Source organism: Drosophila navojoa, chromosome 3 (genome assembly GCF_054131105.1).
Source record: "Drosophila navojoa isolate 15081-1374.11 chromosome 3, UAZ_NAV_1.0, whole genome shotgun sequence".
Taxonomy (NCBI): Eukaryota; Metazoa; Arthropoda; class Insecta; order Diptera; family Drosophilidae; genus Drosophila; species Drosophila navojoa.
Genome location: NC_142891.1, coordinates 5,546,231 through 5,561,749, shown reverse-complemented (window position 1 = coordinate 5,561,749; position 15,519 = coordinate 5,546,231). Strand labels below are relative to the sequence as shown.

The window sequence follows — 15,519 nt, the reverse complement described above, 5'->3', positions numbered from 1 at the left end:
ATTCGATCAGCAATGCAAATTGAAATTTTAGAAAGCCTAAACAGTCTTAAGTCTAAACAGATAAAAGTTGTAACTCATGATTCCGATTATTATATGTAGTTTATATAAAGTTCATATAAATCATATTTTTAAATAAATATCATTTTTTGTTACACTCAAATTACCTTTTCCTGCCTTACTCCATCAACTCCTTCTACACTCGATTCTCAGCTGAATAGAACGGTTTTTTTTTCTGAATACCCTGAACCCATTGAAAATGTGAATATGTATGTCACAGGCAGTAGGAGGTGTGGCAGATATTATAAAGTATATATATATGTCTACTCTTGATCAGGGCGACGAGCTGAGCTGATATAGCTATGTCTTTCTGTTCGTCTGTCCGTTTGTCTGTATGCTTGAACGCGTCGATCTCAGAAGACTAGAAACCTGAAAATTATTTTCTTAGGCCCGCATATCCAGTTTACTTCCAAGAATCTATAAGTACTCCCGTTCTTGTTTTATCGATTAAAGCCCTGATAGAAAATAAGTTACAAAATTATAGCTCCTATATCTTTAGAGGTAGAGTCATCAACGTTTAAGTGTAGATTCATATATTCTATAAAATGTGGAAGTGGGTTCAGGTGTTTTCTCCTAGTCGAGCAGTCTCAGCCAGACCTCTTTTGTTTACTTTACCATCTGGCGCTGTACACCTTGACTAGATGCACGGTGCCAAAACATTTGTTCACACTTTAACGAGCAATGACTGGGCGGTTGCCAGAGCTGCCCGGGGGGCATCGCTCGCTCCATCTGGCTGGCTAGCTGGCCGCCTGCAGGCCAGTTTGATGGGGAGCAATTAAAGGTGCACATGTTCCACTTAATTGATGCAACTGTTGCTTCGATTCGTTGCAGCGCCTCGGGTGGACCCCAACAACAACAACGAATGGCGACCGCTGGGCCACGGGGATCCACTGCAAAAGGATCCCACCTACGACTACAGTCCGCCGGCGCTGGATCGCGTGCGCTACTGGGCGGAGAACAATGCGAGCAGCGGCCAGGATGCCAGGCAGAAGCTGCCCGCGGAGCTGTTGCGCAACAAGACGAAGAGCGAAATTCTGCTGCTGGGCGTGCCTGGCGAGCGGCCCAGGCCGACGCAGCAACAGAAGCAGCAGCATCAGTCGATGCCATCCAAGTATGCGCCCATACGCCGAAGCTACTATGCGCCGCAGCAGCAGCAGCAGATGCAGATGCAGATGCAGATGCAACAGCAGCAGATGCTGCACATGCCACACACGCATCTCATGCCGCCGCCCATGCTGATGAAGGGCATGGGTCATGTGGAGTATCGCCACAACATCATCAACTCGCCCAGCAGCAGCTCCTACATGAGCTACAGCTCGCCCGGCACCAGCAGCAGCCACAGCAGCCACAGCAAGCCCTCCAGCAGCACCACGCACTACTACAGCAGCACCTCGAGTGCCACGGCGCCCTGGTATACGCACTCCCAGCCGAGCCTGTCCAGCATGTCCGGCATGTCCAGTCTGTCCAGTCTGTCCAGCATGGGCGTAACGCAGCCGCATCGCTTGAGCTACGCGGATGCCCATCATCAAGAGTCCATGCAGCACTACAGCTTCTCCCGGCCACAAACCGCGAGCTATGCTCCCAACTCGATCCATGCGCATGGAACGGGCGCCAAGCCCGTGCGCAAGCCCTGGCTGCACGAGCTGCTGCAGAAGGAGCTGGTCAAGCCGACCATGAAGCAGCGCATGAAGCCCACAATGCCGGCGACCAAGTATCTAATGGGCACCACCAAGCCGCAGTCGATGGCCAGCGCCACTCGGCCGCCCTTCGCCTATGCGCCCGTGACCTTTGTGCCAGGTCCGCCCACTGTGGCCACGGCCACGGCGAGCAGCAGCCAGGCCGAGCTGTATGTAACGCCCACGATGGCCATGCCCACGGCCAGCGTCGGCTTTCGACCCATGCTCATGTCCAGCGCACAGCCAACGACACCAACTACAACAACAACAACAGCAACAACTAGCACAGCTTTGCCCATTTATAAAAGTCCCACCACCATGACGACGACGACGTCGACGAGGACGACGATGAGCAGCTCTCGGCTGATGATACCACAGACGAGTAATCTGGCCCAGCGACCCACTGTGGCGCCCGCCTTGGAGCTAACCACCGATGCGCTCTTCTCGCACTACAAACAGCCGCCCAAGCCGCTGCTCGGACCGATGTATCTCATCATCGAGGGCCACTCGAAGGTCAAGACATATGGACAGAATGAACTGGATCCGCACAGTCCGAAAATTGTGCCCGTCATCTCGAAGCGTGAGCCGGTGGTGCGAATTGCGGATCCCAATGAGAAGCGCGGAACAGTCGAAAGTTATCAGGTGAAGCATTTGCATACAAAGACAATGCCAACGACAACAACAACAACAACGACGACGACAACGACGACGACGACGACACCAGCACCAGCAACAACAAGAGCAACAACAAAGGCAACAACAACAAGAGCAACCACAGTGCCAACCACAGCGCGACCTCGTCTAAGCGCCACAACAACGCCAGCTCCAGCCTCGACTAGCCAGAGTCCGGCAGCGAATGTTGGTGGGGTTCATGATCTGCTTAGCCTGCTGGACAACATGTTTGCCGATGCGCAAGATATAGTCTCGACCAGCTCGCTGGCCACGCCCACAATGGGCAGCAGTAGCACCGTCTTGAGGCCGGTGACAATGAAGACGAAGCTGCAGCCGCAGCAGCCAGAGCCGCGCATAGGCAGCCAAGGGGCGAGCATAGAGAGTCTGCTGGAGACAGCTGACACTAATGATGATGATGATGATGATGCTGCTGCTGATGATGATGAGAAGGTCAAAAATGGTTCACAGATCGCGACCAGCACGGAGCCTGAACAGCCGCCGCGTGCTACCCGGCAAATCTTTGACTATGATCAATTGCCCGAGTCGCGTATTAAGGCCGAGGCCAAAGACGAAGCTGACTACAACGACGATGATGATGGTGTTGATGATGATGATGAGGAGGCTGACGAGTTGTTGGAGGATGGCGAACTGGACAATCTGGAAGATGTGAGTGAAGACGAGACGTCAGATAGTGAACATAATTTACTCAAACGCATCGATAAATTCGTCGATGATGTGGACGATGATGGCGATGATGATTTGGACGACTTGATTGAGGGTCTAGCACCTGGCCAAGCTAACGACAACGATGAGGATGATGACGACGGCGACGGCGACGATGTCGAGCAGCGTCATTAACATTAATTCAGCATTTTTTTTGTGTGTTTCTTAAAACTGCGCTCTATACCAAATCTATCAGAAAATTTTCATACACCTAATTGTTTAAATTGTAAATAATAGTAAGCTTTAAAGAAGTTGATGCTGTTAGCTTGTAGTCTTATAATATCATGTATTGTTTGTTGTTCGTATTGTAATTTAAATTAAATTATCGAAAAATGTCTTGTTTTTTAGTTGTTAAGTGTGCAATAATTGACAATAAATATTAATAATTTATTTACAAATTATTTCTCAAATTTGAATTTGAATAATGGACGAAGTTTTTTTACAGCTAACAGCAAGCAGTTAACAGCAACATTTAGCAACTGCAACAACCTATAGCATAAAGCAGTCGACCCAAAACTATCTTAGCAAAGACAACCACCCTATGGGGATCGTTAGTCGCTATTCATCAAATCTTCTCTTAATTTTTCGCTGTTGCCCTAATCAACTGGATATAGATAGTTGAATGCTCTCTTCAGCTTCCACACTGCTTGCTCTGACATACAAACGTTTGTTTGTATGCATGTTGTCGTCGAACGCGCTCTGCAATTTTGCTTTGTTTATTTCTGTTTCGATTTTCAAAGCAACAGTTGAGAATTTGACTTCGAAGGGAACGGTAAAACAGACCGCTTCCAACGCTCTCTGGAATAAGCTCCATGCGCGCCGTGGGTGACAAATAACAGCAACTACTCTACACACAGCTAAATTGTATGACAAGTGTTTAAATTAAGCTAATCTGCATACATATAGTGAATATCTGAATTCAAATTAGATCAACTAGTGCATTGATTTAAGCGGTGAATATGAATGTTTTGTGTATTTGTTTTTGTTTACCTAGCGTCAAACTGACCGCTAAAACGCAATGCTGTTGCTGTTTTATTTTGTTCGTTGCTTCGCTTTCGCTTTTGTTTGCATAGTGATGAGTGAGCGAGAAGACAAATAACTGAAGACCAAAGCAATTAAGTGTAACCATGTTGCAGCGTGTCTCTCTCGCTCTTGAGCTCGCTCTCCATATCTGTTGACTGTTCCATTGGAATTGGGAATCGCAAATTGAAGCAACAAAATTTTAGACAAACACGTGTAGTTGTAGCCCTTGTCTCATGAGTCAGAGGCAGGCGTGGGAGGGCTTCACGATAAGTTACAGTGTATATAAGAAGAAATCAGTCAACTATGTAACTTTACTCACCCGCACTTGGACTTTGAAAGTGTGACTAAATGTGTCGGTGTCAATATATGTACATACATATCTGATCAGACTGTATATATGTACATATGTGTGCGTATTTATGATGTATATACATATGCGTATTTCAGATAACCTTGATTTGTCTGCTAGCGTCTTAAAACAGATTGAACAAATATTTTGAGTAGTTCGCGTCTCTCGCCAAACGACAACAAAAAACTAACCAAACAAACTTCTAAGCAGAAAACAGGTTCAGCGATCCAACGTGCAAAAACAGAGAAACAGCACGAAAAGAGAACCAGAAAGAGAGGCATAGGGAGAGTGCGAAGTTGAATGAGAGAAATGCATACAGCAAAAAGACTGCAATCAAACTGTGTTTTTCCTCTGAACTTAGCACAAAACCAATTGGAAGTCAAATTCCATTGATGTAAAATAAGGAAAAATGCTGGTCTGCCTGTTACGAGTTCTTATCAGCCAAATGTCAGACGTCGCTGATAGCATTTCGGTGGGCGCAGACACCAGTTGCCGGCTGATAAGCTGTTCAATTCGATTGTGTGTGGCCAAGCATCCGTTTACATTGTAAAGAACATACATACATATGCACATACGTTTGAATCACTGCGTCTGAGCGCCTACATACATAGTAGTTCTAATTGGAAGTGAGATAACGCGTTCAAACGATCATTTATATAATCCATGCCAAACAATTGAATCTTATCGCCGCATCTTAAGTCATCTAGGCATCCAAATTGACCTGCATTACTGACCTACTTTAGCTGCGGGCTTCGATTCTCGACAGTTTTGCCGGTTTGGCGACCGGTTTGTCCGTGTAATTAGCTTACTGGCCATGTGCTTGAATTAATTGCAAGCACACACAAAATATATAAATATAATATATGTACATACATATGTATATATTATTAAATATACACACATATCGATACATACATATATAAAATGCTTTAGTCATTTTAACAACAATCCACCATTACGTAATTTGTACATACATACGAATACCCTCAATCGGAAGTGTATTGGTCAGTCTTATTGGACTTGTTATAAGAGTACAAGATATCGTAATGTCAATGCCCTGCTTTAAAGTATAAGTAAATACGAACAATTGTATTAAAAACGCAGCAAGCACCTTGACAATGTAAATATTCACACACACACGCACACCTATGCATGTAAATATGTATAAATACTTTTATTCTTTGTCTTCTATATGGTTGGTATTTATTTCCACATGTGTTGGCTGAGTGCAGCTTTTGTGCCGCATTCTCATTCCGCTTTGCTTCGCGTTGCTGATGAGCCATAAGAGCTGCCTAATGAAATCGCGTCACGATGACTCGACTGTGTGCACGCAAGCATGCACAGCGTATAAGAACTGTTAATTGGCATACGCATGTGTATAAGAGCAGTGCAATGTTATTAGATCAATAGCTGAATGGTATACGTAGTGCAATGACACGAGCAAGCGTATAAGAACCGTTCTATGCTATGCGTAGTCATATAAGAGAAGTGCAACTGAATGACATACCAAAAGTAGAGAAAATAATGTATAAGAACAGGTCAATGATGTATGTATGTACTAACTTCTCGGATACAGTTCAATGCGTGTGGTAACACTTTGTTTTATCTGCTCCAATAATAAATCCATAAATTTTTTATAGGCAGTGATAAGCGGCGATATAATCGTATTTGCTTATCTCTCTGTTTACGTACATATATTAGAAGTTAAATATAGTCGAAGCACTGTTAATTAATTAAATTGCTTTTATTCTGATTTTGTTTAGTTCAACAAATGACGTAGAATATTCACTACTCAAGCAATTATTATATTTTATTGTGATAACCCCACCAAACGGCGCTGTGATTCAATGCTAAATCTCTTTTAAAAATAAACCAAAATATACATTAAAACACTCATATTGACTTGCAGTAATTGCTTAAACTAATTTCTAATCATATTTCTGCTCTGTGAGAATATCAATAATAAACAAGTTACGTGAACGCAAATTGCGAATGCGAATCGTATCGCCAACTTAAAATACATACTAATTCCTTATATATATATGTATGTATGTACACATAATATGTATTCCCCTACATACATATATATTGTATAGCTAGTATATCAATTTTGGAATAGTCTTGAGTGTGTTGCTGTGTGGGTTTGCTTGTTTTGTATATATTAGAGAATGTGCTGATATTATTTAATTTTTGCTTAATAAAACTGCCCTCGAGCTGCTTTTGTTTATGCTCTGAATTTCATTTAGTGATGCATTAGATTAAGAGCTAAACAGAACAACAAACTTAGCTAATCAAAAACAATTTCATTAAATTGCTCTTTGATTTGACTGAATTTCTTTGCTTTGAAGTGCGTAAAACAATTACAACTATTTTAATTAGGTGCGAATGTTTCATTTGATCGCTGATTGAGCACATCTTAAATTATTTACTTATATGTTCAGAACTCTCTATTGGACAAATGCAACTTTACAATGCAGCAAAGTCCATTTGATTGTAAAAGCTCTATTTTCAAGGCTGTTTCAGCATAGAATTCGCTAATCAGCTCAACCTAAAATTTGCGAAAAAAGTCAATGGTTCAGTTCAAGGTCTGTTTTATAAATAGGAATATATCAAATATATATAAAATAATTAGAATTATAGTTCTATGCGCAAATTACTCAGAGCAATGAAACAACCAACCAAAACTTAGGACCATTTAGTAAAAAATTCTATAAAAGGGAGGAATACGTAATAATGAAGCTATTGGGCGTAACTGACTATATAATACTCTCGGATTTGCCAAGATCCGAGCACATAAAAGCATGGAGATTTGGGTAGTTTTTTTTCGATTTTGTAATTTCCCAATTGGTGTAATTTTTGCTTTTCAGTTTGAGAAAATAAGCTGTAGACTGTCATAAAACATATATTTGTTCTCGCCTTAACAAAGGCTCATAAATTTTGTAATTTTTTTTGGTAAGTGAATAGGCGAAGTAACAGACCTCTATAATTAATATTTTAAGCTGGAAGTAGGCATACCTACTACAGATTTGTAGGCTTGGTTCGTTAATGCGAGTGTTTATTCTAAATTTTATAATTTTGACAGTCACAATATAATATATATACTGTTATACAACTTGTATTTCGAAATTTGTCAAGCCCCTATTGGGCTTTTGGGAAATATACTGTACTTTCAAGTCTCTTCTTATACAGAACTAATATACCCATCCACTTAATAAGCGTATATAAACATAGCATTGTTTATCTCTAGCTAGAACTTGCATCTATCAATTATGTTCAAGTACCAGAAGTATCTGTGCTATTGCTAATAAGACCAGGACTGCATATATGAATTTTAGTATGTAAGCTAATGATTATTTGCTTCAATTAGAAATCCAATTTGAAGTCATTTGCTTTTAGTATCCAGAGGTATGAAAATCCTTAGCACCCGTGCTAGTTTAAGATAATGTCATTGAGCTAACTTAGTCTGACATTCAGCGTCGATTGCTCCATTAGAATTTGCAATGCAAATTGACGACTTGTGATTTGCGATTTACGTTTAGCGATCACCTCGCATGTTAAACTATGCACTATAGCTAATCTTCTCGATCGCGTAATGCCTGTTACCTGGCCCGGGCCAGACCGAGCACATGCAACTGCTGCTGCTGCTGCTGCTGCAGCTTATCACAGTTCAGGTTTTGAAGCCAGCTAACAGCTTCCAGTTGCACAGATGTGTAAATATGTTTCTCTACAATATAATCACATATATAGTGGATAGGTAAATATTAATTAGCTACACAGTATGCCTGTATTTCTGTCTCGCTTTCGCTCCCTCTCGCCCTCTCCTTCCATCTCTGTTAAAGTGCATGAACTTTAGCCGCAAATTGCTGCAAACCAGCTGCGGTTTTATGATACTTGGAGAGTTTAATTTTAGACAATAATTTCCAACTGTTGCGACTGTTGCGATCTGCTGGCTTAGCTCAAGAGCCTCGTTGATAAAGCGCTAAGAGCTGCAGCAAAAACAAACTACGATTTTTCTTATCAACTGCAAAATGTTTAGTGCTCTAAAGGAATGCGAACGATAAGATTCGAAAAATGTAAAAATAAATAGAAATAAAAATAAAAGAGGAATTGAAAGCTAATCGATGTGTTTCTCTTTTTGATAAGCACAGCCGTGCAGCTTTTGACAACGTGAGAGCCATGACAGCGACCAAAGATCCCAAGGATCAGGTGCCCAAGACAACGACGCAGCCGGCCCAAAAGGATGGCGCCGCTGGGGGATTGATGAAGCGCCTGCGACGCTCCGCCTCTGTAACGGAACATAACCTAAACAATCTGCGCAATCGCAACTCGACGCAGCACCTGTTCGATCAGCATGGCAATCCGATTGATCTGCGTCAGTATCGCAAGGTGCTGGACAAGGATGAGAATGGCAACGGCACCAGCGAGAAGAAGCTGCGCTACAGACGCACCCAGAGCGTGACACGGGCCGAGGAGATCTCCAACAAGGAGGCCAAACTGCGCAAGGCCCAGCCCGACAGATCGTGAGTGAAAAGAGAGACGTAAACTGATTGGCTAGTGTATCTATCTAACGATCATTTTGTAGCATTCATCGTCCCCGCGATTCGTTGTTCTCCTGGAGCTCAGGCTTTACCAACTTTACGGGGCTGGTCAACTGGGGCTTTCTGCTGCTTTGCATAGGCGGTTTGCGTTTGGGTCTAGAGAATCTGATCAAGTGACTATTACAAAGAGAGAGAGAGAGGTAGAGAGTGAGAGAATCCTAACTAATATCCTTTACAGATACGGCATACGCATCAATCCTATTGATTGGTATTTCTTTGTGAGCGGACGCGATCAGGGCGAAGGTCATAATGCTCTATTTCTAATCCTGTGTAAGTGAGCCTCTATCCGCACACCTCTAGTCGAGTTTCTCAATAACTCCCTTTCAACTTTCTCTTTCAGACTCTTTTGTGCACATCTCCCTCTGTCTGGCTGTCGAAAAGGGTTTGGCTCTGGTAAGTACATGATTTACTCACTTTGTAGTTTTTGTCGGCCCAGTTGGTACAATCGATGACCGCATTCGTTCATTAGTCCCCACATTGTATTTTGGCGAACTTAGTCCTAAACGTTGCTGTTAAAAACTTGAAATTTCCAATTTGGATTTATGGTCGAAAAGAGATTAGTTTTAAACAGCTGCTACATGGCTGAGCCGAGAACTGTCCCAATTGGATTTATGCCTTTTGTTTAATCAGCTAACGGCAGAAGGCGCTAAGCACACATGATTTGATTTGAAATACTAGTTTAAATTGATTCTGTCATTATTTCCTTATGCAAACTGATATGAAATTCGGTTCGTCACAAATTTCATGCGGTTTCAATTCCAGTTCAGCTCAAAATATGCCCCCTTTTCCGATTCTCAATCAATTCAATTCCATATTTTACCTTCTTTCAAACATAACTATGTATCGATTATATTTTTACACTTATAAACAATTCATGTATGACAATTAATAATTCATCGATTATATAATTACACTTATAAAAAATTCTTGTATGAGAATAATGCATGCATTGAGTGTGTCTATGTGTGTGTGTATGTGTGTTATTTTGCATATGGATGAGAGCAGCAGTTGGACTTATGCAAGGCGTACGCCCGCCTGGTTACAATATTTCATCACCACTTCCTTATAGTCCATCTCCAGTGGTGTGATTAAATTGGTCAATTCGGCTGGCGACACAGTCTGTGACAAGTTGGACAACGCTTTGGCCAAGTATAGGCGCGAATCGGTCACATCGGCCAGGTGATCCACCTGTTTTGGCTGTGCGAATGTTAGTTGAGAGAATGCGGCCTGGTAGCCAGGCTCTGCATCGACCGCAACATCTGCGTCAGCGGCACCATCAAGTCCATCCAAGTAGGGCAACTTTTCGGGCGGGCGCTCGAACAGATCAACTAGTGAGTGCAATAGACGGGGCCAGAAGGTTTTGTATTGTCCAGAGTAGACTTCGGGGCATTCGGTGAGTAGCTTGCTAACGCCTACAGCGACAATTTTGCGATCCAGCTCCTTGCTGACCTTAGCCATGTCCGTTATAAATACGCGCTCCAGCAGCATGCCGAACATGCCTGGCTGTATCTGCTCGATGAGCTGCACCAGCGGAGTGCCACCAACTTTGACCACATAGAAGCTGAAGAGCACAATGATGCCATTCACATACTTGGCGGTCTTCGATAACGACAGTCGTTGAAAGAGCAAGCCAAAGATTTGCCGCATGTTCGTCTGCAACTCGTCGGCGTTGTAATAGTACAACAAATTCTGCAGCAGATAAAAGCCCTCGTGATCGTTTGCCTTGGATGCGATCATTTTTTGGAATATGCCCAAAATGCCATTCTGAAATATTAAAATTGTTAACGATTGCTGCGACAATTCATTATGCTTCGTAAACTTGAGTTACCAATTTGCCAAGCGCTTGGATCTGTGCAGAGCCTTGCTTGATGAAGATCGACAGCAGGCGAATCAAAGGCGTTACATTGCCACGGCGATCCCATAGAGGTGGTGCCAAAAGGCAAGGGAAGAGTGCCCAATAGGGCTCCGGTATGGGTCCACTGCCCTCGCGCACTTCCATCAAAACAGACAACATTTGAAATACGTAGGGCATAAATTCCGTGATGTCCTGTTGCAAGATGCCCTGGAAAACGGGAAAGAGTGCTTCCTCAAAGGAACTAACAGCCGTAGCATCCGCTTGACAGACGATTCTGGAGGGAACATTAGTTAATTAAATAGCCTTGCAATTTTTGAAAACAGCATACTTAATCGATAGAGCCAGGGTTTCAAAGAGATAGTGATTGAACAGCGGCCGAGACGGATTTTTTGAGACATATGTGAGGATTTCGGTAAGGCGTGGCAAGGCAACGGCCATAAATGGTAAAGCGCCTGCCTGTAGAACATGGAAACTGCGCATGATGGCTAAGCAACAGAAACAAACGAATTAATGAATGTGTCCATATTGTATATGTTGCGTGTGACCTTGAACTCACCTTTCATAACGTACTCGTTCTCCGCTGATCCAGTCAGCGAAAGCGTTGCAAACAATCCGCTAACTAGTTGATTGGAGTGTGGACCAATTACCTGGGGGCCAAACAATAGCGTATTGTTCGCATCACGCATAGTTAATATCTTCTCCAGCGAGCAGGCCGCATAGCTGTGGACTACAATGCTCTCGGCGGGCAGATGCCGAATGAGATGTGGCAAACAGCCTGCCAAAGTCTGGGGTCCCAGCAAACTGCGAAAGACCATCACATACTTTATAGAAGCTGCTTTAAGCACGGGCAGTTCATTTACTGTGCGGGACAAAGAGAGAAAGGAGAAATGTTTAAGGCCAACTCAATTCTGATATATATGCATAGCCCACGGTTTGAGCGAATTATTTAATTACCATTGGGTCGCTCCAGTTCGGGCACAATGTGCTCGGCGCAGAACTGTGGTAAGGGCACCAGCTCCGAGGTTTGGGTGATGCCATGCTTTTGGGTGCCACCGCGCGCTGCCCAGGAGGTGACCAAATAGATGGCCGTATCTTTTGAACGCCAATTGGCAACCGGATCCTCCTTGTACTTGCTTAGCAAGATTTGTAGGTATTGACCAAATATGCCAAAGATCTTCTGCTCGAAATTGATGGAGAGCGTCTTCACCAAATCACAGGCGGCGCGTCGTCGCGTATCAATATCAGAGCCTTCAATATCCCGACGTATATACTCATCCGGGCTGTCCTCGAACAGCTCCTCGTCGGAGGGGCGTATGTCCAAGTTGGGTATGACAACTTTCTCACAGATGCGCGCCAATATCTCCGGATTCTCAAAGATTCCGTGATAATGCTTCCGCTCGGCGACCACCGTAAGGAATTGCAGGGCATTTGAGACGAGCTAAAGCATATATTTGGTGTATCATATAATGCGGAATTCAATAGAAATATAAATCTTACTCACCGCATCATATTTGGTGTGCAAACTGGTCTTCACCAGCAATTCCCAGACGGCAGTCACAAACTGTTCCATGTAGGGCTTGAACTCCTCATCGTATTTCCGTGCATACAGACAGATATTCTCACAGACCTGGGAGCGCAGATGCTCCAAGACGCCGGCATCTTCGTCATCATCAGTACGTAGAATGGCGACATCAACTGCCAGCTGCTGGAGGAAGGCGCCCATCCAGGTGCTCATGTTGTCCTCAAAGAACTCGGGCAGATCCTGTGAGTTGAGTGAGAAGAACACCTTGTTGACCAGCACCAAAGAACTGTAAATAACTTTCAAGGCCTCGGCATTGCCTTCGTGCAGAGTGCTCAGCTGCATGGTGGCCTGCAGTAGTTCCGTCAATGGCTTGGCCATCCGGTCCAGAACGAATTTAATTTCCTCCCATAATGCTTGCGACTTAAATTCATAGCGATAGCGCTTGAAAAGCGAATGTGCGGTTTGCAAAATGCCGTTGATTACATTGAAATCACCGGAGGCGAATTTCTCCACCATTTCGTCGATCAGCTGCGGCCATTTCTTGGGAAAATCATGTTTTCCAATGATGCTCACCGCATCGCTCAGCTGCTTCTGCAACGCCGTTGGCGAATGCAACATTAATGTGACAATCAGCGTTTTGATTGTGTTGCGATCGGACGCGTGTATGCGATCCGGCTCGTCGCTGTCCTCGTGCGCGGCCCAGTTGCGTTTAATGTAGTTCTTGAATGCAATGGCGCCCGCCACTCGTATGGTCATGTCCATAGTGGCCTTGTCGATTAGATTGAGCAGAAGAACCGGATAATTCTGCTGCAACTCTGTTGATTCCAGCAACTTTTCGGCTGTTTAATGAAAATAAATGAAACATGTTTTAGTCAAGATCTACATGTTCGTAAGAGATTAAAAGAGAAAGAGAGCTTCTCGATCAACAATCTCATTTTTTTCCGTTGATTTGATGAACCGCTAAGGTACCGCCGTTTTCCCGCGCGCGCACCTATACAATGTTGCTCTCTCTCTCGCGCTCTCTCTTAAGCTTACACACACATACTTACCAGGTCTGCGGACATTTGGATCTGCGCTAAGCGTCTGTTGCAAATAGCCGGCAAGCAACTGCAAATTGGCGTCTGTGACTTCCATTTTTTTGATTTCTTCTTATTTATTTATATTTATATATCACGTAGGCTTTTGCGTTTTTAATAAGTCTTGTTTAACACTATTTTACGACATATAACGAAATTGCGCACACAAAGCGTAAGCTACCAAGCGTTGTGCGAAACGGTGGAATGACGAATGTGCCGACGGAAGTGATGGGGCATTTAAGCGATGAACGATAAGTAGGGCTATCGTTAAGAATTCTAGAAATACATCGAGCGTTGTGCAAAAAGTTGTTTATTCATGACTATCGATAAGTAACGGACATTGTTTTTGAATATTTGCAGGAAATAATATCCGAAGGCCTTGGTATGGTTATTCAAATTGCAAACATAATTTTTTCGGTTTTATTGCCGGTAGTTATAATACATCTCAAAGGATCTGCATTTAGCATAAGTGAGTAATAAGAGGAAATATATATTTTATGTATATGTTAATATATATATATCTATATATGTATAGTGGGCGCAACTACTGTGTGTTTCTACTATTCCGTACTGTTCCTTAAGCTCTGGAGTTACGTGCAGACTAATATGTGGTGTCGGAAGACCTATTACCAAAGGCAGCCACGCGAAAGACGACCGAGTATTACAGTAGCAGAGCTGAGTAAGTGCTGAGTAATTCTTTTCTATTATTTGAAAACATTATAATTTTTTTCTTATTTTTAGAGAGAAAGCATTCGACGGGCGGTGAGGATGATGAAGATGTAGCTAAGTTGGTTCAATATCCCGAAAACTTATGTTACAAGGACATTATGTACTTTTTGTGCGCACCAACACTTTGCTATGAATTGAATTTTCCACGCACTTCGCGCGTCCGCAAGCGTTTTTTGTTGAAACGTTTACTGGAAGTGCTGATTGGAGTTAATGTTTTGATGGCCTTGTTTCAACAATGGATTATACCCTCAGTACGCAACTCCTTGATACCATTCTCCAACATGGATATGGCTCTGGCCACAGAACGTCTGCTGAAACTTGCAGTAAGTACGGATTGTTATATACATATATGATGATTTATATAATTTGTATATATGTTTTTTTTTCTTTATAGCTTCCCAATCATTTAGTCTGGCTGATATTCTTCTATCTGTTGTTCCATTCTTTTCTTAATGCCATTGGCGAAGTGCTATATTTCGCCGATCGCAATTTTTACTGTGATTGGTGGAACGCAAATAATATTGATACATTTTGGCGTACCTGGAATATGCCGGTGCATAGGTGGTGCGTGCGTCATCTATATATACCCGTTGTACAAATGGGATATTCGTCCCGCCAAGCATCCACAATTGTGTTCCTATTCAGTGCGTTTTTCCATGAGTATTTGGTAAGATCTATTATGCAACTTTGGAATGCTATAAATTTCGATTCATAATGTAATTTTTTCTTTACAGGTTTCAGTGCCCTTGCAAACGTACAAGATTTGGGCTTTCCTTGGCATGATGGGTCAAATACCGTTATCAGCGATATCTAGATATGTCGAGCGACGTTTGGGTCCGCGCATGGGAAATATTATTGTTTGGGCATCTATTATATTGGGACAACCATTGTGCATTATGGCCTATTATCATGACTATGTCATTACACATTATAAGAATGCACTGAATGGAACTGAACACAGGTAGACTTTGGGTAATATTATCTGGTCCGTACTTTTCTTTAATTATAAGCCAAATGCAAGTTGAGGAAACTTGAATGCCACATCCAAGTCATGCATAGTACTGAGTAACACAAATCTGTTGTTATTTTATGCATTTGTTAATGATCTTAAGCTTTATGTAAATAAAGAGAATGGATTTTGTATATCTTAAAAATTTGTATTAATCTACCTACTCTTTTAAACTAGTTCCTGAGGCTGAGGTCGTACTTCGTGCTTTGTCGAGCAGCTGTAGTTGTGAC

The 15,519-nt window shown here is 42.9% G+C and overlaps 4 protein-coding genes and 1 long non-coding RNA gene across 5 annotated transcripts in view; 2 read left to right on the top strand and 3 right to left on the bottom strand.

Annotated features, from left to right (window-relative positions):
- Nucleotides 1–3,529, top strand: part of LOC108658074 (uncharacterized) — a 10,349-nt gene extending 6,820 nt beyond the window's left edge. The window contains exon 3 of the mRNA XM_030383768.2: nt 889–3,529. Coding sequence (XP_030239628.1) covers nt 889–3,263 — 2,375 coding nt within the window. The 3' untranslated portion in view covers nt 3,264–3,529. The remainder of the gene's footprint in view (nt 1–888) is intronic.
- LOC115562360 (trans-1,2-dihydrobenzene-1,2-diol dehydrogenase) overlaps nt 1–9,761 on the bottom strand; it is a 22,646-nt gene extending 12,885 nt beyond the window's left edge. The window contains exon 1 of the mRNA XM_089257832.1: nt 9,513–9,761. Within this exon, the coding sequence (XP_089113958.1) occupies nt 9,513–9,576 (64 nt within the window). The 5' untranslated portion in view covers nt 9,577–9,761. The remainder of the gene's footprint in view (nt 1–9,512) is intronic.
- LOC149091634 (uncharacterized) lies at nt 3,898–8,781 on the bottom strand. The gene is made up of 2 exons (XR_016196473.1): nt 8,647–8,781; nt 3,898–3,985 (listed from the first exon to the last, which is right to left on the bottom strand). It is a non-coding gene; the product is annotated as an uncharacterized LOC149091634 (long non-coding RNA).
- Nucleotides 8,144–15,434, top strand: mdy (diacylglycerol O-acyltransferase). The gene is made up of 10 exons (XM_089257830.1): nt 8,144–8,254; nt 8,649–9,020; nt 9,083–9,211; nt 9,277–9,368; nt 9,439–9,491; nt 13,912–14,020; nt 14,087–14,230; nt 14,293–14,603; nt 14,675–14,947; nt 15,015–15,434. The coding sequence occupies exons 1-10, from the start codon at nt 8,217–8,219 to the stop codon at nt 15,243–15,245; spliced, it is 1,752 nt and encodes a 583-aa protein (XP_089113956.1). The 5' UTR covers nt 8,144–8,216; the 3' UTR covers nt 15,246–15,434.
- Nucleotides 9,913–13,794, bottom strand: Cse1 (chromosome segregation 1). Its single transcript, XM_030383766.2, has 7 exons — nt 13,525–13,794; nt 12,455–13,314; nt 11,908–12,391; nt 11,510–11,812; nt 11,282–11,438; nt 10,927–11,227; nt 9,913–10,862 (listed from the first exon to the last, which is right to left on the bottom strand). Exons 1-7 carry the CDS (start codon nt 13,607–13,609, stop codon nt 10,113–10,115), a joined length of 2,940 nt encoding a protein of 979 aa, XP_030239626.1. The 5' UTR covers nt 13,610–13,794; the 3' UTR covers nt 9,913–10,112.
- Nucleotides 15,435–15,519: the final 85 nt, after the last annotated feature.